The 25,018-nt window shown below is 46.0% G+C and overlaps 1 protein-coding gene and 1 long non-coding RNA gene across 3 annotated transcripts in view; one reads left to right on the forward strand and one right to left on the reverse strand.

The window, feature by feature from the left end:
* MYO7B (myosin VIIB) overlaps window positions 1–25,018 on the reverse strand; it is a 60,332-nt gene that overhangs the window by 2,346 nt on the left and 32,968 nt on the right. For both annotated transcript variants that reach the window (XM_048313787.1, XM_048313786.1), the window contains 20 exons: window positions 17,235–17,354; window positions 16,177–16,350; window positions 15,541–15,768; window positions 14,925–15,092; window positions 14,220–14,337; window positions 13,999–14,125; window positions 13,098–13,267; window positions 12,227–12,408; window positions 11,316–11,443; window positions 10,628–10,785; window positions 10,019–10,172; window positions 7,992–8,147; window positions 5,378–5,483; window positions 5,129–5,242; window positions 4,215–4,302; window positions 3,012–3,118; window positions 2,609–2,794; window positions 1,631–1,747; window positions 907–990; window positions 92–211 (listed from right to left, as the gene is read on the reverse strand). In XM_048313787.1, coding sequence (XP_048169744.1) covers window positions 92–211; window positions 907–990; window positions 1,631–1,747; window positions 2,609–2,794; window positions 3,012–3,118; window positions 4,215–4,302; window positions 5,129–5,242; window positions 5,378–5,483; window positions 7,992–8,147; window positions 10,019–10,172; window positions 10,628–10,785; window positions 11,316–11,443; window positions 12,227–12,408; window positions 13,098–13,267; window positions 13,999–14,125; window positions 14,220–14,337; window positions 14,925–15,092; window positions 15,541–15,768; window positions 16,177–16,350; window positions 17,235–17,354 — 2,805 coding nt within the window. The remainder of the gene's footprint in view (window positions 1–91; window positions 212–906; window positions 991–1,630; window positions 1,748–2,608; window positions 2,795–3,011; window positions 3,119–4,214; window positions 4,303–5,128; window positions 5,243–5,377; window positions 5,484–7,991; window positions 8,148–10,018; window positions 10,173–10,627; window positions 10,786–11,315; window positions 11,444–12,226; window positions 12,409–13,097; window positions 13,268–13,998; window positions 14,126–14,219; window positions 14,338–14,924; window positions 15,093–15,540; window positions 15,769–16,176; window positions 16,351–17,234; window positions 17,355–25,018) is intronic.
* Window positions 12,319–13,550, forward strand: LOC125330580. The gene is made up of 2 exons (XR_007205615.1): window positions 12,319–12,704; window positions 13,150–13,550. It is a non-coding gene; the product is annotated as an uncharacterized LOC125330580 (long non-coding RNA).

Here is a 25,018-nt window from a genome sequence, read left to right on the forward strand (position 1 = left end):
TATCTGGTTTTGCACCATCTTTTGTAGCAATCCTGGTTGGAAAGGAAAAATTAGGATTTCATTGCATCTAAGTTGGCAAAACTCTTCTTACCAGAGATGTCTCACATAAGAGCCGGTTTCCTCGTACCAGGTTCCCTATTGTCATGTGAAAGTACGTGCTCCCACTGCTCCAGTTGGAGATTTTATTGAAGGGGTAGACTATTAAAATATCCTGTAAGGGGAAACAAACTGAACCATAGAACATCTCTCAAATGAAAGCAGGCTGTTACATGTAGACCCAGAGAATTCTTGTTCTTTCTCACTTCATTTATAAAAACAGTGGATCAAGGTAGTTCTTGCATCCAGATTACAATGGTATATTGTATTTTCACCAAACAGGTGAATCTTAATCACACTAATGAGACTTCCTTTCATTATATATTGATCTTTGCCTTAGCACACTGCCATTAGATTTACAATAATCTAAAACTCGCTTTTAATTTGTTTCATTATTAAAAGCAAATAGTGATACTCCCTTTTCCTGAGAACTTGGTATGACCAGACTGTTGGGGTTAGACTGCAGGTAAACATGGCCATTTAGCCTAATCTTTTAGCCAGCTGGAGCTTCCTGCAAAGCATTTTTCTGAAGCAGGTTCCCAGGTGCACTGCCCATCCATCTTCCTGATCTTACCACCTTGCCACATCTATCATAATTCCTATGTCTTTTTTCAGAGATGCACTACCCCTATTCCTTTCCAGTGTAGAAAATGCAAAGAAGTGATTGGAGGCAGTAACATTTGCTTTGGTTACAGTAAATGAATAGAGAGCCTCTATCCTCTCCTACCGTTCCTGGTCCTATCACTGTCCCTAAATTAGCAGGATCCATTCAATCCTTCCTTAGATGGACTTTTGAGAAGCAGCTGTTACCTTTGTCTTCGGGTGTATCAGCGAGACTCCTTGCTTGTTGATTGCAATCAATACAATCTCTGGGAAATTGGGCTCTGAAGCTTGCTGTAAATGAGTAACACAGCAAGATAAGCAGAAAATTGAGAAATTATCTGTATCTTGGGCCTAGTGACCTTTAACAGTGTCCAGTGCTTCGTGTTCTCTTTCCCAAATGAACACTGAAACATTTTAGCCATACATTGATGACTTGAGCAAATGCTACATGACAGCAGAATCAGGTCCATTATTTACTATGCTGTCTGATACTAGGGTTAATGATTGATTGCAAATCAATTAAGAGCCTAGTGAGGAGAAATTAAAGGTAACACATGGGAAATTATTCTTGGGAGATACTCCAGAATGAGAGCATTATTACAATTCTGTTCTGAGGGAAGAGTCCCCCAGAGAGATACAATTTGGCAGCATTTTCTTGTGGAGAGCAATGACAGGACAATTAAGCCCCCTACATTTACTACACAATTGTAATAGAGGTATTATAACTAGAACATTGTCAGTAAGCAACAAGCATAGTTCAGAATGGATAAAGAATCCATTTCCCAACTTGGAAGGATCTGAGTTTTCCTCAGTAGATGACAGGAATCCAGCTTTATAATGTATTTTTACTTTCAAATATGGAATTACAGTCAGTCTGTATCCCTCAGTACTAATTACTACTAAATCCACTCACACAGGGCTTCAAACCTACCTTCACTTCAAAAAAGGCTGATCCAAACATTGGCCACCGCTGTATCATTTTCAAGAAGGCAATCTTGGCCTCATCCACAGTTTTTCCTTCATGTTTACTATATGCTGCAATAATGCTCTGTTTAGGAAAAGAGGATACAAAGCCAGTTGAGTTGGAGACAGGCAGGTTTCCAATACCTAGCATTAGCACTAAAGACAGCATCAGCTCATCACTGCCATCAGGCTTTTTGCCCCAGCAACAGAAGACTGAAAATGAAAGCAGCTGCCATGCCATGGGGCAAGGTGAAGCCAGCACCCTCCAGTGTTCCTTCTTCCTGTGGTGGGTGAAGGAAGCCCAGCAGCCGAAGGAAATGGACTCAGGGCAGAGGGGCAATGTGAGATAAAACTCAGAAAGCCAGTGTTCAACACCCACAAACATGTATTACATCTTTGGCTGAAAAACGTAGGGTGAATTTGCCCTTCGTATTTGAAACAATGACCTGTGTTTCCCTCAGCAGACTAAGTGATAAGTACCCACTGAAACTTCCTTGCCCTTTTTGTGGATAAAAGAGCCTTTTGCTGTAAGTAGCATGGACACGGTGCAAGGAGATTGATTTGCTGCCAAGAAATACTTACGAGGCACCTTAATTTTTCTGTTTCTGTGAATATCCTCAACTTCCGAGTCACATCACTGACTCTCCTATCTCTAACTCTTTTTCTGGGCACTGGAAATAGATTAGTATCTCTGAGAAAGATGCACACTTCAGATAAGCCATCCAGGCCTGCAGATATCTTTCAGAACTTTGGTAGAGTATGTAAAATCTGGATTATAAGAGGCAAATCCTCTTGCTATCCTGCTGGAAAATCCAGCAATATCCAATACCGTCCCTCCACAGAATTTTCAAAGACCATCAGATCAAAAATGTAGTGTGGCTCAATGTGTCTTGTCTACTAAAGCTCGGTATATGTAAATATGACTAATGAAAGCGAATGTTCTTACCTTCTTCCATTCATCTGGTGACACTGCTCGGAGCAGATTCTCTGGAACCAGCTCCTTCAGGATTTTGGGGATGGCTGCCAGCTGTGTGCGGTCATTGTTGAAGTGCACTTTATAAATCAGCCCTGCCAGCTGCACAGCTTCATCCTTGGAACACTTGTGGTAGCCTCTGAGGTACTTCGGCAGCTCCTGGAAGAGACCAGCTCTGAATCCAGGCAGAATGGGCCAAAGCAACACTGACTTTAGCATTCTGAATTTGTGAGGTCAGGATGCAAGTCTTGCCGAACACAGTCCAAGGACATCCCAAGAACTTTTGATTCCTTCTGAAGGTTCTCTGGGTGATCTTTAAAGATCCTTTGCAACCCTTTCTTGGATCACAAGATCTCTGCTTTAGAGAGCTGCTTACCTGGTGGTAATGGAAAATGGTATCAGCTTTCAGGTCCTTGCCAGGAGCAACATTCAGCCACAGCTTTCTCATGAAGTACACCTCATATGCTACAGACAGAGCAGCCCCTAAGGAGACCAGATCTTGTTAGTGTTCTCTGTGTCACTGACAGTTCTACAGTTTTTAAATGGCTTGTGAATTCCTTCAGAAAAGTAATTATGGTTTTAATGGTAACAAACAAAATTACTAACAAAACAACACAAAAAGCCATTTTAGATGACAAAAGAAATTACTAGTTTTCAGTTCCTGGACACTGCTCATGCAATGATCAGATGGAGGAGAAGTTGAGGGACTGCCATTGAGTGTTTGTTATTGGTACTCATGACAGCTGCCTGCTGGTGTGCAGCACACCCGAATGCTCTTACACTGAAGTGAGTACATCCCCTGATGGCTGTGTTTCTACAAATGAACTGTGATTTAGTGCACCCACATCTTTATACTGTGATTTTCAGTGCTCCTAGCAGCTACATCAGCTGAGGGAAGAGAAGTTAGAAAGTCTTAGATACATAGACAGAGCTTCAGGAAGTTGAACCTCAGCTGTTATGAAATACACAAAGGTCAGGACAAATTGATACAAAATTTGAGTGGAGTTTGAGTTTGATGCAGATTTCAAAATGTATATTATCCGTGGGCGGGGGGGGGGGGGGGGGAGGGTAAGTGCAAGGAATTGCTGTTATTAGTGTTACATTGTTTTAGTCTAACAGGTGGTCCCTTGACAACATAATTTGTGTTTGGGTATCACCAGGTAATAACCTGGTTAAAAATTTTCTAACAACCCAAGGAATGTGAGTGACACTGTAAAGAACCTATTTGCATGTGTTGGCTGATTCTTAATATTTGAGGATCAACCTATCTAACTTGCATGTATCCAGCTGCATGTTTTGGATACAACAGGCCAAAAAAATCTTTTCTACCGATTTAAAATTTGTGGAGAGATCCTTCCACAGAAATGTTCTGGTGTTTTTGATAGCCAGTGCTTGGCTGCATCAGGTCACTGGATCTTGCTGCTGGTGCAGGCAGTAACCATGTATGTACAAACAAAAATGATGTGAGACTCTGCTAAACACTTCCCAACATGGAGTGAATCCTACTGGATGGATCAGCTGCTTTCCAGTTCAACATAGCATCTCATGCAGCTTCTTGTCATGCTGGCATTCTCCTTACCATCTTTTCCTGGTTTGTTCCTCCTGTTCCAGTCTGTCACCTGCCTTAGTGAGTCAAAGAAGTAGTCTGCTTCATTCTGGCTGATCACCTGCAGAGGCCAAGCAATGAAGGAGAGAAAGGAGGGGTTAGCACATCATACCAAATACTAGCTGTGCCACATATCCAAGTATTGGGCTGAATTTTCTTTCCCTGTCTACAGCGAGAGGGCAGAATTATAGCAGGAAAGAAGTAGAAAAATAGGAGAAAGGCTCAAATTACTTGTATTTCATATGGGGATCTTTATTGCATCTTCTGTTGCTTTTTGCTTTCCAAGCTGCTTACTGAAGTCAAGCTGAAGATCCCTACTTTCTTCCCAGGCTTTTTCTCTTTGTAAAGTGTTGTTACATACTGGGTTTCTCTTTTTGGGAAGGCAGCACACCAGAAACTCCCTGTGCTAGGGCTCAATGCTGCTTTTGCCTTGAGCACAGTTTCAAGGGGCCTCTCAGCGAGACAGCCAGCCCAAGCTTCAGCTCAGGCAAGGTAGGCTCCCAACAAACCAGAGTAATCAACTGGGGGTGGTTGCCCCTGCTTTCCCTAACACATCTTCTGGGCAAAGCCTGAGTGAAAAACAGCTGAATCCAGCAGTATGCAACCATCCTAGCAGGTGCCAGAAAGCCTACATCTTCTCTGCTTTTAGTGCCACCTGGGTAGTGACAGACTGATAGAAACTCTGCATCTCCATCTAGCCCCTTGAAGAGACTGAAAATAATTGTCAGGTGCTAAAAGTTCAAGTTTAGGTTGTATCCCCTCAGTAAGACAGAAGCAGTAATCACCTGCTCTGGTCCTTGGCTTCATATGGTTGCTTAGGTGGTCTGGTGAATAAGTAATAGAGGAGGGGCAGTCTGGCTACCCTGCCAGAGTCAAGAAGGAGTTACCTTGTCTGCAATCTTCACAAAGAGGCTGAAACCTTCCCAGGAGTTCAGCTGCAATTTGGAAGCGATGTTCTGACACAGAGTCCGGATTTTTGTGTTTGTTCCCACATCAAATGTCTATGAGATAACAAGACTCTTGTTACACAGAGGAGAGGGAGAAATAAGAATACTGAATGTCTTCATACATGCTCCTGGATGAACACATCATGGCTGGAAAAATGGTCAAGGCTGGGAAAACAAGTAAATGCTCACCTGTTCTGTTTCATTGGGGAAGCAAATCTTGTGTGAAATCTTAGTGTTGTTCTGTAAGATGGACTCAACCTCCACAGGATGAGGTGCCCACTTCCTGCAGCCACTCCTGGAAAATGCCACCACCATCGTAAGAGAGATCAGCTTAATCACAGTATTTCAGCTGAACAGCAGACACCTTCCAAAATGCCAGTACTGTGTGATGAGGTGGGCTCCAGTGGACCTCCACCCCAGTGCAAATTCAGTGTATTAGCAGTAAGAAACTGAGGGTCTTATTAGCATGTAAAGTAAAAGTCTGTTCTACTCTGCAAGGTGGTTGCATGAATAGGGCACTTTTGAGCCAGTACCATTTCCTCTTCTATGGATTCAGCAGCATTTTTCCTTACTGAAGTGTGAATATAATGGGTATAAGGAGAAATACATTTTATTTAATTCCTGCATCAGCAAAAAGATACGTATTCGGATACAAAATTACTTGGAGCCCAAGTACCAAAAAGGTCTGGAGGGCTGCTGAAAAGCATTACATTTTATAGAAAGAGCTGGAGTGCAATCACTGACTCGGGAGGTGCTTAAGCTGTACAAACGCAGTTCTTCGAAATTATACCTCAGAGCAGAGCTGCCTTTTAAAGCAAAGGAACTGGCCCTGAAGTCTCAGTCATGCCAAAACCTTGAGTTAAAGTGAGAACAAATCTAGCAAATTATCTCCTGGGGCTGGTAAGTTCCTGCCCTCCGTGGTACAGAGCAGGCCGTTCAGATATTTTGAACACCCAAGCTTAAGGGCCTCTCACACTGGATCAGTCTCTCAGGAGGAGGTTAGTCTGGATCCAAGCTTTAATTGTGTGGATTTGAAAACTAATTTTTTTCCATTCAATAAAGGAGCGTTTCCATTTGGAGAAGGAAAACTTGACTGTAACCGGGCTGAACAGCACATGCTTTGTACTGTGCAGACACTGTATGAACTGTGGACCTGCCCCACTCAGTCATCTGTTCCTGAACTGGCATCAGAGGGAGGCCCTGGGAGCTCAAGGAAGCACAGCAGCTGGGCTGCAGAGGCATAGGGGGCTACCCACCTCTCCTTGCAGCCTGAGCAAGGAATTCACTGCCAAGGTGAGATCTGCTTAACACCCATCAGGGTGGTTCCTTGTCCAGGATTCTGGGGATGAAGCTGTAAAGTGGTTTATGGAGGAAAAGGTGTGTACCCAAAGGCTCAGTTGGCTTCCCCGGTATGTATTGTAGGTCAATCCTTTGAACTGCCTGCTCTCCCCTTTCCAAAGAGACCAGGTTACTTACAGGGAGAAGTTGGGCTAGATGATCATTGAAGATCCCTTCCAACTAAAATAGTTTATTCTATTCTATTGTATTCTATTCTGTTCTATTCTGTTCTGAGCAGGTGCAAGTTTAATCTTAAGAAACGAACTCTCTTAGAAGACAAGATTTGTCTTTGTTCCTCTTCCCATCCCCCAAGCTCCAGATCTGGAGCAGTTTAGCAGATAAAATTCTCCTTCCAAACAGCCCATTCTGCTTTCCCCTTCCTGTTTGCTCTCTCTGAAGAAGCTCTGTACAGCTCAACAGGGCTTAGAGCAAGAATATCACATGATATAGAGAGGCAGGAATTTTTAAGTCTTCTCTGTAGAAATAAACAATGAATAGCATTCCTTGCCATGCATTTTTCAGGCACTTTGAAAGTGAGTTCAATGTGTGGTGACATTTCCCCAGCAGTGCCAAACCCCATCCACTGCAAGGGGGATATCCACTGTGTTAGTGTTCCCCTTGAGCCTGACCCGTGGGGCTCACAGACCAAATGGGGCCCAGCCTGAGAGAAAGGGGAGGATGGAGGAGCTGGAAGGAGAAATCATTGGGCAGATTCTTTACTGATGAGGTCTGTGGTGGTAAATCACAGCACCCATCAAAAGGGAGCAGGCTGGATTCAACCTTTGCCAAAGCTTTGTTCTCAGAGTGGCTAGCTGGGTAATGCCAGTGCTTGGAGGAATCTAGGGAAACCTTTCCCCTACAGTTCATTTGATCCTTCCTGAAATTCTGCTAGCCCTCCCCCTCTCTCCGGTTGTGTCATGTCCCTTAGAACAACAACTCATTCAGAAGCTCAGGAAGCCCTGTGGTTTGGGGGTCTTGTTGCTTCAGCCTGTTATAATGCCAAGTGGATGGAGAAGTGCCTTGCTGTGAGCAGCCAGGTAAGAGGGCTTTGCTCATTTGGGTTCTTTCAAAGAATAGGAATTGATTGTATTGATCCTTCCAACAAGGACATGCTGCCTCACCAAAGAAAAGTAAGGTCAGGATATCATCAATGACATCATTCCAAGCTGCATGCCCTTTAGGATATTTGAAATACCCAGCTCTGGGAGTGATTATGTGTGATGATGAACTTTTAAAAATGCTGCTAACTCTGTGAAAGAAAAAAGTGAAACTGTGGCATAGACCTCTCTTTAATGGCTCAAAGTTCATAAAGAAAGTTAAAAATAATGATCACAAAAAAAACCAAAAAACAAGATGTAAAGAGGGAAAGGAGAGTGAGAGTGACACTATTTTAGCCCATGTGGTTTTTGGAACCTGATTATTGATATTTGAACACTTTGAGCTGGTTATATGCGAGATTATTTACCTCATTACTGTCTGAATCCTCCGACGGCACCCCAGGGCCAGTGTTTCTTTCTGACGTGTCTCCATGAACTTCTGGGCGTGTTTGAGCAGTGACTTGCTGGGTGGGAAGAGGCCGGTGCAGAGCCAGAGGAGCTGCCAGCCCTTGGTCTCGCTGTACCTGGGAACACAAAGCCAACAGTTCTGCTACAGCCATATATAATTCTCTGTTTGATGACGCACCTACACACACTCTGTTTGACTACACACACTCTGTTTGACTACACACACTCTGTTTGACCACACACACCGCTACAGGGAAGAGAAATACACTCCCATCATGGTCCCATTCAGCAGAGAGCTGCAAATCAACATAGGCTCTGGCATTCATTTGCTGTGCAACAGCCAGAGCCTGCATGTGAAGACAATGCCAAGTCCTGCATAATACCCATGACAGATGCAAACCTCATGAATAAATTTCAGTTTAGCAGACATCTTAGCAGGAGTGACCCTGGTGCCATCCTCTTGGAAAGACACTGTTGACTTGGTGTTCAAGCTCACATGTATTCAAATTGTGGTTTCTCAATGGATGTATTCTCAATGGAAGTGCTCAGGGTATGAGCACTTTGCATGCACTGGCTTCCCCCTATGTGTACTCCTGTCCTGTTCTGAAAAATGAACATGTCAATAGCATTATGTAGTGAGGTAGGTGCAGTTCTTAAATGCTCCAGGTCAAGCTGGTACTATTTTTCCGGCAGCAATCCAGTTCTTCCAGCCTCTGCATCTGTGAAATCTGGCAGTTGAAGCTCTTCTGGTACCTTGCCCTCACCATTAAGAAGGGCTCTGCAGCCTTAAAGCCATTCTGCCTTAAAGCCAGGAGCAGAACACACTTCAGCGGTGTCCCAGGATTGCTCTGAAATGCTCACTGGTGTGAAGTGATTTCGGTTGGGAAAGTCAGCTCTGAAGGGGCATCAGACTTCACTGAATAAAGAGGTCCTGGCTTCTTTATTCCTGCTTACTGTTCTAATTTTGCATATGAAGACACACTATTTTAATCCCATTTATACTCTATAGATCAGTGGTGTTTGTGTCTATGTGAGAGTGGGACGTGGTCCACAACACAGCAGCCTGGGAAGGATGAAAGATTTGTTGCTCTGGCTGTTCTAATGAAAGTATATGGCAATAGCCACCTTTCAAGCATTGTTTTTTTCACATCAGTTATCCCTCTCACAACAGCTACTAAATTGGTGGAATACATCAGGCGTGGCATTGGCACCATGGTTACAGACTATGCATTCAATAGCCTGTAGGATTCAGTGCGTGCAAGGGAATTTACCATTCAACACTGACACACATGATAAAAGTTCCACTACGTGTAATATTTGTGGAACAGTAAGAAAGAAATAAACACAATGCATCCAGAAACAAACAATTTTGTTAATAATTAATATTATTTTAAGCTGCTTTTTGCAATTCAGTTTCCCTGGAAGTAGGTCAAATTATCATTTTGTGAGTGGGGAATAAAACACTAGCCTGTTTCAGAGACTTTTATGTGGGCAGGTGCCTCTGTAACCAATCTGTTCTGCAAGGCAGTTATGTAACGTAATTAATATAACTACTCAAAAGTATTTATTCACTGGTGGTAGAAATCCAGTGTGAACTATGTTTTCATGAGAGGGGAATGCTGCCATTGGGAAACTTAAGTGGAGAGTTGTCAGGCCAGTCACTGAAAGGATGCAAGGACTATGCAGTGCCGTTTCCCCTACAGACTGCTTCAGGAGCAGGGGAGCCTCAGTGACACCTTGCCTGCCTCACACCGCAAGGAGATGAGCATGGAATGCTGATGGGAGCCAGGGAGTGGTCCTGAGTGCTCCACAAAGGTGAGCCCCATAGCACTAGCTGGCAAAAGGGGGAAGACAAGCTGTTACTCCAACATTTGTTTATCCTTCCCAGTGCCCCCACTGCATCACAAGTGCAGCAAGGGTTCCTGATGCCCCTTGCACTTTGAGGCCTTGCTCTGCAGGAGCAGGGGGTTTGCACCCAGGTAAATACCTGTTTTTGTTCTCAGTCAGTTGCTTCATAATCTGACAGTAAATCTCATCGCGCAGGACCTCCTCCTGGATAGCTGGCACAAATATCTGGTCAGTGACTTCCACGGAGGAGTGTGCCTGTTTTGAGGGGTAGTCTCCCATGAATTTCATGATGGGTGAATGCACTGTTAAGGGGGAAAGCAGGCCAGTTTTTGAAGCTAAATGGGAAGTTTCATCTGGATCCTAACATGTTGGTGACTTTGTTGATGTCTAAGTGGCAAATACTGGGAGGAAGGTCTGGAGCATGTTCCCTGCCTATGCAGCAGTTGCTGCTTGGCTGTGATCTGTACTGTGCTAGTAGGTGCTTTCTCTGGGCATGTGCAGTAGATCTCACTCACTCCTAAAGCAACATTCTCACTTAAGCGAGCCATTGGTAGTTGTGGAGCACTGGGAGGGAATAGGAGCCTTTCCTCTGTAGACAAGGGAAACAGATTCAATCCACTTCATCTTTATATGAATGTATCCCCTGTAAGCTGGCTGAGGTATCTCAATAGAGGTAGTTTAGTGGACCTAGCTAACTCTTCCTTCTCCTGAGTGTTCTCAGGTCCCAAAGAAAGGAGAGAAAGGATATCAATGAAGGCCTGACAGGCCAAATCCCGAAGATCAGGGTCTGTGCATGCTCTCTTCAGCAACGGCTGTTTCAGAGGCTCCTTAGAGTGTGCCCACAGTTGACTGTGCCCACGGGATTTCTGAAGAACAGCTTTGCTGATGGATTCCTTCTCAGGAGTCCTGAATGAAGACAAGTGCAGGCAATACAAAATTACTGGATTAGTGTTGCTATGAACAAAGGAGGTCGTTATCACAAAGTCATATCTCTAGACCTGTTCTTTCTCAAGACAGTGATCTCAGATCTTTGATTCTGCAGGTCAACAAGAGCAAGGAAATGTAGTTTCCTCTATAACCAGAAGGTAGGAGGCTTGCAAAAAGAAGAGGGCTTTCCAGAAAACTAATTAATTTTCCCCTTACTTTCTGAAGCCTGAGATGTTGTATATCCTCACTAGCTGGTAAGTGCTGAAGAAGGGGTGAGAAGTAAGAATAGGGTCTGCTGGAAGAAGTCAGTCTAACTGGGGTTCTTCTACCCACCCCTTTTCATTTCTGCAGACTTAAGATACAATAGGCCAGAATCTCTGCATATCCAAAGTCACAGGGAACAAAAAGAAGAAACCCAATCAGAAGTGGGAGATGCCATTACATAATAGGCTTTAAGGATTACGGATCAACAAGAACTTTTCTAGGGTGTACTCTACACAGAGCTTCACCTGAAGTGTTCGTAGGAGAACTCCTCCAGGGTGTAAGGCTTCACCTTGACATCCTCTTCATCAGGTTCCTCCATGAAGGAGTTCTGTGAAGCTGTCCTCCTCTGGTCTGGAGACATCATCAGCAAACTCTGGAATAACACAGCCACATAGAGATGTCACCTGAAGACAGGTCTCTGCACGCACTGTCAGGTGTTACTCAGCATATATGTGCAGGTAGTACTCTGTGCTGCCTGAGACCTTCTGTCTCAAAAGCAGCATCTCCAGAGACTCAAGAAAGACCTGGGAACAGTTGACTCAAAGAAACAATTTACACAGGCCCAAGTGGACATTGAAATGTATGTGATTATCCAAAGCACAACACGTTTTACAAAGCACCTGCTTCTCTCTAGTGTGTTTTGCCACCAGTTTTTCTGCTTTTTACCTGTTAGCACAACATCCAATATACTGAATGCCCAAAACTGAAGACAAAATTATTAGCAGAGGCGTTAATGAGAAACCTTGACTCCCTCAAAGACCATATTCTCTTAAAGTAACCTGCTGCACTCAAAGGTTCCCTTGAGGCATAATGTGATCACCACTCAAGCCCAGAGTGAATGCAGGAAAATTCAACTGCGCACCCATACCCATTAATTGCTACCAGTTGCAGGCACTGGAATCTCCCATGGTGGATAGACTGGGTTTTGGGGTTTTTTTTAAGTCATTGCTTCTGTGCAGCTGCAGTCTTCTCCTTAGAGTCTGGGCTAGGTTTAGTTTTATATTCAGACAGGACAGAATGAAATGTTTTATTTCAATGGGAGGTATAGAACTTGTCTGACTTTGGAGGGACAATTGTCTTCCAGTTATAAATTCAACCATATTTAACATTTTTATCTTCTTCCAGTCTTTTCACAGAGAGTGTTAGCTTTCCTTACCAGCACTTGACTAGAGGGTTTTGTGAGAGAAGGAATGATGTAGATGTCTTCCAGAAATACATTCCCTGTTTTGCCTGTCCTTTCATTCTGGGCACCAATCCAGCCAGGGTCTGCATCCAGCCTTTTGTCTTCAGTGAAGATTAGCAAGTCTCCCTTCTTGAAGGACAGGATGCTGGGATCTTCTGGAAAACAGAATAAGGGAGTACTATTCCAGCTTGACAATCCAAGAAAATGCAAAGGGATTGCAACATGAAAGACAAGGGAATTGTATTTTGAAGGTCTGAATTCAGTTAGCAATAGAAAGTGATTTGTGTAAATATGGCTTATTTTCCAGTAACACTTCAGAGAAATCACTTCTGTTTCCTCTGACACCCTGATTTTGATCCACTGAGGGCAATGGCAGAACTCCGTTTGATTCACATGAATGCTGACTTTGTGTCTAGACTGGCAGCAAAGCATGGAAAGGAACTCAGTAGTAGTAAGTAGCTGAAGTTAATGTTTACATTTTAAACATATATGTCTGTTTGAGCCACCTGTATTCCACATAAAATTCCAGTTTACTGCCTCTGTAAAATTCTTCTTCTGCAAAGTGTTTCCAGAGAGCCCAGATCCAACTTCCTACTATAACCAAACTGAATTCCTGGACACTATACTATCTAAATAAAATATATAAAGAAGGAGAAGGAGGAAGGAAAGGTTATTTGTGTGTACTGAATCCAATTGCCTTATGCTTGGCATTGCTGTGCATCCCCCTGGGAGCAAAGGGACTCTTGTTGAAATTCCCCCTCTCCTCTCTGAGCACCTTCAAACAAGTGCCATGGATTCTCTCATGATTTTCTTCCCCACCCTGTAGAAAAGTTGTGAGACTTACCCTGGGATTTTTTCTCCTGCATTGCCACGGCAAATCGTGATCTTTTCTTCAGTCCTTCCAGGAACATCACCACCAGTTCAGCAATGACAACGCTATTTACAGATGTCAGAACAAACTCCTCGGCACGAAGCGTGATAAGAGTGCAACTCTGTCCAAATGACTTCACTGCCCTATGTATTATCAAACAATTTGTTACCAGAGCATCTGAAAAACTTACAGACCTATCTGTAAATACAGCCAAGGCACCCACACCTCCTTGCAGGTAACTCCCTTTCAGTGAATATTGGTAGTTCCTAATTTGCCTTCCCATGAACTGGTAGGTGTGAAGGACTGAAGTGGTTCAGCTTTACCGTGGACTCCACCATGTTTTGTATAAAAGTGCTTCCATATAGACAAAAGAACACCCTTCTTCTGGAGTAACTTGACAACTAATTAAATCTCTGGCAGTCCTCACAGGGGTTTTTTTTGTGTATGTAAGACTCTTTTTTCCGAGTGATCTGATGCAAGGATGTGTGCCATGAGCAAGCAGTGGTTAACCTCTTTTCTCAGTGATCCTGTTCTGGTCCATGATACCCGAGAAGTGTGTGAACTCCCAGTATACACAACAGACAATGGCTTCACTGTGTCAGTTATTTCGGCCATTCTTGTCTCGATGCCTGTCTGTGCTTCCTTACACCTTTATGACTGAGCAGGATCACTTTCCACCAGCTGGAAGGATCCAGTCCTTTCAGTATTTCCTTTACAAGCTGCTCAGAAGTTTTCCCTTTCTGTTTCCCAGAACTAGGCTGAACCACCTTTCCAGGGACAGATCAAATCACCTAAGGAGGTGGCAGAGAAGGTACACCCTTTCTGAGTATGGAAGAGATGCCTTCTTCAGATCTTGTCTTTCTGGGGCCCTCACCTGTTGGTGTGGATGCCAGTTATCTCTGGGAAGGTCAGCTCAAGGAACCGCTTTTCTGACTCATCCAAGAAGCAGATGCCTTTCCAATTTACAGCAATGATGAAGTGGTTCTTAGGCAAGCTGGGTCCTGAAAATACGGAAAAAAATTCCTTTTCAATGCTATACAAGTCTTCCCCTATTGATCTTATATCTGTCCTCTACTCCCAGGCTCCAGGTATTACCTGAAAACTTAGTGACTTCAAAGAATCTGGAAAAAAGCAAAGGCCACTGAAAGCGAGCAAAATCTACAAGTTGCTCCTTCACAGTCTGAGAGGAGAGATGGTCCTGTGTGTATGGGGCCTGCAGGAAAAAAACACACCCAAGATTTTCTCAGTAAAATCTGGTTTGCATCATCTGCAGACAATAAAGAACAAGCCTGACCCCAGAGATCCCAACAATCCTCTGCTGTTACTGGCGTCAAGGGAACTTTGAGAAAGTAAATCAGGAATGGTCTCCAGGGACCCACGTGCAGCTAATAGTGCCCACAGGCATCTGGATTCCACATTTCCCTCAAATCCCCACTGACCTGTTCAGAGTCTAACACATTTTGGATGGCATGGAAATAATTCAGGTAATCCATTTCCAGATCAAAAGCAATATTCCGTCCCATGCCCATCCTGACTTGGTTGTCAGATGGTAAATAGAGCCTTAAAAGCTACTCTATTTAGAGATTTAAATGTACTTTTTCATTCTTCCCCCCTGCTCTTCATACAGAAGAGCGAGTGGAAAGGTTTTCCGATCCCCCAGACCTAATGAGCTATTTGGGATCTACAAACTGAGCTGGTTTTCCTTCTTCCCCTACAGACTATTCATAAATGGAAATAGTGAAAGAAGCAGAAACTGGTGCTCAAGAGTAGTTACCCAGCAGTGCCAGACAAACCTCTTACCTTAGCATGTGCATAGGTTATAAGGCTCACCCACTTTTCCAGGGGCTTGGACTTCAGCTGTTTCACTGGGATACAGTCATGGAGCACCTTCTGCACAAGTTCGTTGTGGATGGTATCTCCAAATTTGATATAACAATATTTTGCACCTATCTCCACCAAATCCTCCTCCTGAAATAATTAATACATTAAAAGATGCCTAGAAAGATGTCACAAAGGCTATAGATAGCCTCTTTCAATCTTTGAACCATTTAGGTTCAAACGGCTTTCTCTGTTTTTGTCTGGATAACTCTTAATAGTCATCCAGCATAAGGAGGGATGAACTTCACACAGTCATAACATCAGAGAGATTATTAGCAAAGACATTTTAAGGTATGACCCAATTTGCCCCTTTGGACATGCCTCCAAGTTCCCATGTGAACTGAAAGTTGCTGGGAAAGAAAAATTATTCATTAGAGCTGCCAGTGTGACAGCTGGCACAATCACCTGGACAGGGATTGTTCATTAAGAGGGGAAGGGTTGTTCACATCCACTACAAACTCAGTTCATATTCCTGCTTTTTAATGTGGTAAGTATTAATATAGTTTGTCTCTTTGGGAGAATGAATCAGGAGACCCACCTTCTCGCAGCGGTACTCTCCGAATCGGATGCCACGGATGACTTGGTGGTAAATGAGATCAGTGCTGACAGGATCCTCCTGGGAGTTGTGCCAGGGGGTGAAGATTTCCTTCCGGAAGTAGAGGCGCCAGGGTGCGTGGCGTTCATGTGTGCCCCGCTCCTTCACCAGCTGCTCACACTGAGAGATGGCATCCAGGACATGGTCTCGGCCCCCGCCCAGCGACCAGACCTGCCACAAAGGGACCCTGCATTTACTGGCATGCCTGCTCTGGGTTTGCCTGAAGGACAATAAACACAAAGCTCCTGGTCTCCTGACAGCAAGAAAAACTCCCAAAAGGTAAGCAGAATATGCAAGCTGTATGTGGTAAGTGGATGTATTTTTACTAGTCAGCTATGTGGCAAAGGAAGCCTTACAGGGCTGCAGCAGGAATTGCTGAATGATGAGCCAACAGAAAGGCAGAAAAGAATTATCAGGTCCCAAGATCCAGCTGGGATTCAGAACTGATTTGGTTTCAGTGCAGGACTGGGTTGAGGATGTTCCAGAATTCAGAGGGAGTCCTCAGTGAGTCTGGGTGGGCAGCAGCAACTCCTCCACAGAAAGAGAAGGGAGCTTTCATTCTATTTTTCTACACTTTACCTTATCAAACACAGCAATGTAGAGCGAAAACCCAAAGGCATCCTTCAGTTTGGTTTTATCTGCTATGAACTGACAGATCTCTTTGGCAGTGGAAGCAGAGTCGGCAGGGACAGTGATGCTTTGGCCATTCATCAGGGTGACATTAAGCATAATGGGTTTCTTCTGCTTTGTTGCCTGTAAGTCAGAGTTAAATGAGAGAAACAGATTATGGGCAAACCTTACTCTCTTCTGAAGAATGAAGAAGGCATTTAGATGTAAAAGCTCCACACACTGCACAACCCAGTCAACAATCTTTAAGTGAATCTCCAACACTCACACAGTTTCTTCAAAACATGGTGAGTCATAAACATAAATTACATCCCTGGAACAGCACTGGACTCAAATTTTCTCCTCCTCACAGCTCAGGAGAGCTGATAATCACATAACAGTGCCAACTGATAGACTTTTCATGAGCCACATTTGTCCTGATGATTTGTGGGAACAGCCTTACGTGCATCAGTGGAGAGATGGCCTGCAGCAAGTACTTTGTCCAGGAAGATGAGTGTTAAGTAATAGGGTCCCTGAGATTTAGGGAGGAATTGAACTGAGGTCTTTATTTGAAAGGGGGGGCATGTGGTTTTTAATTACTAGGGTGACATTTAAAGGAAGGGGAGGACAATATAGCACCATCTTACTCCCTTCTTCCTTTCATTTTAAAAGCATAAGCCTTGCTCAGTTCTTTCCAAAAGTGATAGTAAGAGCTTTCCTCAGGAGGTTGTTTCTGGCTTGTGGTTCCTGAGTGGATGGAGGTATCTCCCTGCAAATCATCTGCTGCTGCTTACATCCTCTTCTGGATTTAGGGTAACTGAATAGCCAGAAGAGGTGTATCCAAGAAACTGCACAGACCAAGGTGGCTGGTCTTCAATCTCCTTGTGCCATTGATTTCCATGATTTGATTTAGGAATGTCTGTTATTACAGGTTAATGAATGTAGTATAACTACAAAGTAAGTAGTATGCTTACAAAAACCAGTATAAAATGTCCCAGATCAATATAATTAAGCCAAAAGGGAGCTGCTACCTGAAGTTCCAGCCAGCTGGGAGGTTCAGTCCGGGCCCCGTTGCTGTAGGTACGTCTCAGACGCTCAGCACAGTACGGAGCGTAGCCTGTGGGCCCATGGTGGATGAAATTCAACAGGTACTACATGCACAGAGCAGGGGAAGGAGTTAGGAAACATTAGTCCTCAGAAAACAATAAAAACCTTCTGCAGCTGATACACTAGATTAGAGTGATCCATTAGCTTTTGATTCACCAGAAAATATTAAAGACAAGGGTTGGAATTAGTGTCTTCAAAAAGGAGGCTTGAGACACTTCGTTTTCACTCATTCTTCAGAACTTTCTGTCCAAAGGGAGAGAAGACTTGTGTCAGTCTATTCACCATGTTTAACTACATGAGTAGTGGAGGCTTTATTCTTAATGCTTAGGTTAGAGCAAGAGTTAGTGTTTTCAACCCAAGAGCCTGACATTCTGTACAAATGGAAGAGCTGGGAAGAGGGCTAATGGCAGATTAGGACTAATGATGATTGATACCTTTAGTTTTACCAAGTTCTCTGGCAATATCAATAACTTAAGTCCATGATTAAGATTGGACATTTGAAGAGATTAATTGGATAAACTGAGCTTTTGGAGTCTTTATGGCTCTTGGATGACACGGACTTGTATTTACATATCTGTATTTAGTGCAAGCATGGGTCATTCACCTGGTTATTTTAATGATTAAGAATACTCCTGGAGGTAGGGTATGGTCATGTCTTTCATTAATTCTGTATGGTTCCAAGTCCTTGGACGAAAACTGGTGTCGAAAGATGCCTATGGCTTGTGACTGATTTGTTCCAATCAACACTGGACACTGATTTGTGTCCATTTATCAGCATTTATGATTTGATTGATCATTTGAACTGGGGTGTTAGTAAAGCAAGGCTGAAGTTTCATGCACATCCATGGATCTGTTTGCCTCTCAGATTTAGGAGGAAGCCTGATGTCAAGTTGGAGCCACAGGTTGAGTTTTTATCCTGTGGTGAAGTAGATTTATCATCCATTTAAACTTGGAAATTAATGAATAATTTAAAAGTCCAAATATCTAATGTACTTTTTAGGGCTTAGAGATATAGGGTAAGGACTGATAAAACTTGCGAGTGTGATTTTATACTGCCCTCCTGAGTATATTTAATCACTGGGGTTGTAACTGGAGACACCTTTTGGTTGCCTTTGGTTAGAAAGGCAGAATTGGAGAGGTTAAAATTTGCCAGATCCCTTGCAGATTATAGATCTAAAACAGAACAACAGAATCCAGACTCTATGACACGTAATGAAAAAAAATAAATGTGAATGCAGCAATAATTTATTTAAATTCCCAGATAAGAATAGGAGATGAGAAAGTTTCTGCTGAAACTGCAGCACCAGCTGCTCTGGAAGCTGTAGGTACAAAAATGCTGTTAGTGAGGATCTTCTTGTTATTTTTCTAAGTCCGTGAGAGACTTTTCTCTCTCACAGAAGAGGTAGCAGGGAATGTAAACAACCAAGCCACCTGCAACCTTGGAAAGTTTTGTTTATGGTATAGTAGAAAATATTTTGATAATGGATGTTTTAGGATTTTGGCCAATCACCCCCAAGGGGTGGCTGGTCCCTTGTCCAATTAGACTATGAAGAAAAAAGTCTATAAAAGAGTTTGTAAAATAATTAAATAAATCAATCTTGCTGCACAATTCCTGCCTGCTGGATCTTCTCCTCCTCCTCCTCCCTATAGCTGCGGAACACGGTGACACGGTGATATACCGTAGGAACCAGGCCTGCGGTAATATTTGGTGCTGCCCGACGTGATTTGCACTCTCTGACGTGTCCTGCTGCTGCGAGCCAAGCCGAATTCCTGTAGAGGTACGCTGTTCCTTTTACCCCCCTGGGACCGGGAGGTCCGACAGAACTGAGAAATGGCAAACAGCGGCTCACAGAACGACGCTGTCGTACTGGTCTGGAAAGGTGTGTTTAGCATATTGCAAACCTCCATTCCTGAAAACTCAGTTCGGGAATTATTAGACTGGGCTACTTTAAAAGGGATTTCCATGGACAGAGATACTGCCCTGGACTTTGCCTTATGGCAGGAACTCGGCTCTGCTGTCCGACACGAGCTCCCGACTGGGGAGCCGGCAGCGTTAGAATTATACAAAACCTGGCGGTCGTTATTTATCCTGCTGACAGCCCTTGACTGTGATAGCAGGGCTGGCTCGCCTGTCTCGGTGATGAGTGACGGAGGAATGTCCGAGGGGGGCCCCGCTGACTGGGCTTCTGGGGCAAGTGATGGTGGATTCGGAATAACCCCCCCGGCTCCACAGGCAGAGCCTGCGCCGGCTCACCCTGCACAGTCTCAGGACTCCGCAGCCCCCAGGAACCCCGCGCCGCCAGAGGCGGGGGGGTCAGGGCAGAGGCAGGGCGCACAGCCTGCCTTGCCGTTCGGCTGGACGGCGGCCACGGCTTATCCAGGGCCGCAGATCAGCGGCTTAGCCAACTGGACGCCCAGAGAGCGTCCTAGTTCGGTTCCGTATGCACCTGGATCTAACTTAGCGGGCGTAGCGCCGGGCGTGCCCGCCCCGGGACTGCCTGGCTATGGCCCGCTGCCCTCCCTGGCGCTGGACTGTTCTGCGCAGTCGCAGAACCGAACCATGGACCCTTTTATGCAGCATTTGCCCTTTCTGGCAGAGCTACCAAACCTATCCCGAAGGATGGAGGACTTGCTCAGCTTGTTAGAGCGGCGAATGCCCGAGCCCGCGCCGCAAGCGGCGCCAGCGCCGGCCGTGCCGTCCGCGCCGCCCGCGGCCCCCCCGCCAGAAGCGGGAGACGCAGATCCGAGCCGAGAAACGGCGCAGCCGGCGGCGAAACCGGGAACAGCGCTGCCGCGGGAAAACGCGGAAGCGGCGGCGGCTGCTGAGCGGCGGGCAGAAGCGGCGGCGCCGGGAGCGCCCGCAGAGAACGGACCGGCAGCGGCGCCAGGCGCGCCCGCAGAGCGCGGGCCAGAGACGGCGGCGCCGAGTGTGCCCGGGGAGCGCGAAACAGCGGCGGAAGCGGCAACCGCGCCGAACGCGGCTGCTGTGCGGGAGACGAGCGCGGCGCCGGCCGCGGCGCCGGGCACAGCCGTAGCTCCAGAGTCGGCTGCAGCTTCAGTGCCGGCTCGGTCGGATCTGGCCGAGACGGCCTCCCGTAAAGAAACTGCTGTAAAAACAGCCGCACAGCCAGCTGCAGTCTGTCCTGTCTGTTCTGGCTCTGGCGAACTTAGCCAAAGTGCCTCACCTCCCCGTACATTTCTGTTCCCTCCCAGCACCCCAAAGTTGCCTTTGCCTGATGATTCCTCGTCAGGCAGTGAGGCAGATGAGGTTCTGGCCTCAGGTCGTCAGGCGGCTGTAGCCGCGCGGCGAAGAAAAAGGCTGCGCCGGTCTCGCCCCTGGACCTTTCCGGACTGCACGGTAATAGTGCGTCCGACACATCATAATCGCTTCCTAGAGTCTCTTAAGATGCAAGCGTTGGGGGAGGGTGACTGGAGGTTATTAGAAATCCTTGGAATGCCAAATAGATCTGAGGATTCAGGGGGTAACCGGGGAGCTGTTACACTCCATCCGCAGGCTGTGCCCGAAGTTCAGGATGGTACTGGTTCCCCAAAAGAGATCCGAGCTTTCCCAGTGTATAAGGCTCTCCCAGATTCAGGAGAGCATGACAAGCATGAGGTAATTGCTTGGAAAGTTGCCCAGGACCTCCAATCCAAGGTGGCACAATATGGGCTAGGTTCTGCTGAGGTTATGCAAATAATAAGGGTGATAAATACAGATTTGCTTTCTCCATTTGATATCAGACACTTAGGTCAAATTCTATTTCAACCTGTACAATTTACAGTTTTTGAAACAACCTGGAGAAAGCTGGCCGGCAAGACTGCATTAGCGAATTTGCAGCTCCCTGCTGCCGATCCTAGACAGACAACAGGAGTGGATGCTTTGATGGGGACTGGTCCCTTCTCTGATCCCAGTCTACAGGGTAACTTGCCCTCTAGCATCCTGCAGCAAGCACAACAGGTCGGCATGGCTGCCCTGTTGAAAACCATAGAGTTGTCAGCACCCAGAAAGCGATATACTGAAATAGTTCAAGGGAAATCAGAGTCATTCCTCTCTTTTGTAGAGAAAGTCGCTGCTTCTCTCGAGAAGCAGGTTGAGGATGACGGGTTAAGACAGTTGTTGTTAAGGCAGTTAGTGAGAGATAACACAAACGAGGAGTGCAGAAAAATCATAGATGCCTTACCAGGGGATCCTGAGGTAACAGACATGGTCGAAGCCTGCGCTAAGGTGGGATCTGGGAGCCAGAGAAGGTCTGCTTTGGCTGCGTTCCTGCAGCCTGTTCGCGCATCTTCTGGTCGTGAACCAAAGCAACCAAAACAGGTGAAGAAACGGAAGCGGCCTAAGCCTAGCCAAAAAGAGAACACACCAATCCCCCAGTGCAAAAGGTGTGGCAGGCCAGGGCATTGCACGGGCTACTGTAGATCCCGGACTCATGCCAATGGTCAGCCTTTGTCGGGAAACTTCCGCCGGGGTGCAAGGAGGGGGAATTGCTCTCCGATGCAGTCGCTCCCCCAGGGAGTGGCACAGGTACAGGCACAGGCCTACCCAGCCACCCTAGAGACAGCACCCAGGGATCAGACGGCACCCAGGGATCAGACGGCACCCACGGATCAGACGGGTTTGACGTCCACACCGCAGCCGCAGTCGTCTTAGACTCTAGCGGTATTTATAAGGTTCCCTTGGATGCATATGGACCCTTAGCCCAGGGATCCAGTGCGATGCTGGTGGGAAAACCTGATGTTGCCCATCAAGGAATCTTAGTGCACTCAGGAGTTATTGATGCTGACTTTAAAGGTCAGATTTGCGCTATGGTCTCCACGCAAAAACCCCCTGTAACTATTCCTGAAAAGACCTGCCTTGCTCAATTGGTGCCTTTTAAGTCTTGTGTCCCCAGGATAGAGCAACAAACACACGAAGATAACGGCAGTGGATCTACGGGACTTCCGCAGGCCTTCTGGACTGCAGACATCTCTGACCAAAGGCCACAGATGACATGTACCCTGATCCTGCCGAACGCCCGTCTGCCCCGGATTCAGCTTCGAGGTTTGATTGATACGGGTGCTGATGTAACTATCATCTCCTTCTCTGCGTGGCCTCCCTCATGGCCTTTAGCCCCGGTGGGATCGGCCATCGCAGGATTAGGAGGATCCACACAGAGCTATCTAAGCGAACGGCCTGTGGTGGTGAAGGACTCAGAGGGGCACACAGCTACAATCAGGCCTTATGTTGCTACCACTTCCCTTAACCTTTGGGGGCGGGATGTGTTGGCAGCTTGGGGTGTACGGATTGGGACAAATTTTTAGCAGGGGTCACTGTGTGTAAGGGCGCACAGCATCCTACACTGCCTTTGCGGTGGTTGACTGACACACCAGTCTTTGAGCCGCAGTGGCCCCTACCAAAAGAGAAGTTAGACGCCCTTCATCAGCTGGTTCAGGAACAGTTGCAACAGGGGCACCTTGAACCTTCTACTAGCCGCTGGAACACTCCTGTTTTCGTAATTAAGAAGAAATCAGGGAAATGGAGGTTATTGCAGGACCTCCGGAAAGTTAATGCAGTAATGGAAGGTATGGGGGCATTGCAGCCTGGCATGCCCTCTCCCACCATGATTCCTACGGGGTGGGACATCCTGATCATTGATTTAAAGGATTGTTTTTTCACAATTCCTTTGCATCCTGATGACAAACCAAAATTTGCCTTTACTGTGCCTGCCATTAACAATGCTGAACCTGCTAAGAGATACCAATGGAAGGTCCTCCCTCAAGGGATGAGGAACAGCCCAATTATCTGTCAGTGGTATGTCGCCCAAGCTTTAGCCGGAGTTCGCAAGCAGTTTCCTGATGCACGCTGCTACCACTACATGGATGATATCCTGGTGGCAGCGTCCACACGGGACGAGCAGCTGAGAATACAGCCTCAGCTGCTCGCTGCTCTGCATGCCTATGGATTAGAGGTAGCTCCGGAGAAAGTTCAACAGCATCCTCCTTGGAAATATTTAGGAGTGAAAATTTTGGACCAAATTATCCAACGCCAAGAGGTGCAATTCCCGGATTCGATTAAAACCTTGAATGATGCTCAAAAGCTGTTGGGTGTCATCAATTGGTTACGACCTTATTTAGGTCTAACTGCAAAGCAACTTTCCCCTCTTTTTAATACATTAAAAGGGGACCCTGGTCTGAATTCACCTCGGGAGTTTACTCCGGAAGCGCGGCAAGCGCTGCAGGAGGTCCAACGGGCTGTTTCCGCTCGTCAGGTTTATCGAGTGGATCCCTCCATTGCTATCACTGTTTACATTACTATTCCAGACCTCCATCCTACAGGTATCATTGGCCAGTGGAATGCACAATGGCCTGATCCTTTGCATATCCTAGAATGGGTCTTTTTGCCTCACCAACCAAAAAGGACGGTGACCACAGTGTTTGAATTGGTCGCTTCTCTGATAATCAAATGCCGTCAACGGTGTTTGCAACTGATGGCTGCGGATCCTGCAGTAATTGTCATTCCGATCTCAAAGGAATACTTTGAGTGGAGCCTCATCCATAGTGCTCCTTTGCAAAGCGCGCTGCAAAACTTTTCAGGGCAGATCACTTACCATCTGCCCAGCCATAAATTACTGCAGCTGGCAAAATCGACCGTACTTTCCTTGCGGCCGAGAAATAGCCGAGTGCCGGTGCAAGGACCCACCGTCTTTACGGATGGTTCAGGGAAAACTGGGAAAGCCATTGTTACCTGGAAGGAGGGATCGGAATGGCAGGTGCTGAAGGAACACGAGTCAGGCTCTGCTCAGTTAGTTGAATTAAGGGCTGTTACCATGGCTTTTCAGCGATTCTCACAGGAACCTTTGAATTTGGTTACTGACTCTGCTTATGTAGCAGATATAACTCAACGCTTAGATTGTTCACTTCTGAAGGAGGTGAACAATGCGGCTCTGTTTTCACTGTTGCAAACCTTGTGGTCTGCGATTCAGGCTCGAGTGCATCCGTATTACATTCTGCACATTCGAAGCCACACCAATTTACCAGGGTTTCTAACAGAAGGCAATGCCAGGGCTGACATGCTGGCCAACCCTGCGTGGGTAGGGCCTCAGCCTGACAAAATTGCACAAGCCAAGGCATCGCACGGTTTCTTCCATCAAAGTGCACATACCCTGCAGAAGCAGTTCCATTTAACGCCAACCGAGGCGCGCGACATTGTCAGCGCTTGTGCTGACTGTCACGGACTCGCTGCGCCTTTGCCAGCGGGGGTAAACCCCAGAGGGCTAAAAGCCTTGCAGATTTGGCAAACGGATGTAACTCACATCCCAGAATTTGGTCGGCTGAAATATGTGCACGTGTCTATTGACACTTTCTCCTCGGCTCTGTGGGCTACTGCTCACACTGGAGAGAAGGGCCGTGATGTCATTGCCCATTGGAAATTGGCTTTCTCAGTCCTGGGCGTGCCAGCTTCTGTGAAAACCGATAATGGTCCTGCCTACGCCTCGGAGAAGACGCGGCAGTTTTTACACCTATGGGGTGTAGACCATACCTTTGGTATCCCACATTCTCCTACTGGCCAAGCCATTGTCGAACGCGCTCATGGTACCTTGAAGCGTGTTTTGGACAAACAGAAAAGGGGAATGCATGGAGAAACCCCACAGAGCCGACTAGCAAAAGCTTTGTATACAATTAATCACCTTACAGTACCACAAAATTCAAATAATCCTGTTATTCTGAA

This window comes from Corvus hawaiiensis, chromosome 10 (genome assembly GCF_020740725.1).
Source record: "Corvus hawaiiensis isolate bCorHaw1 chromosome 10, bCorHaw1.pri.cur, whole genome shotgun sequence".
In the NCBI taxonomy this organism is placed as follows: Eukaryota; Metazoa; Chordata; class Aves; order Passeriformes; family Corvidae; genus Corvus; species Corvus hawaiiensis.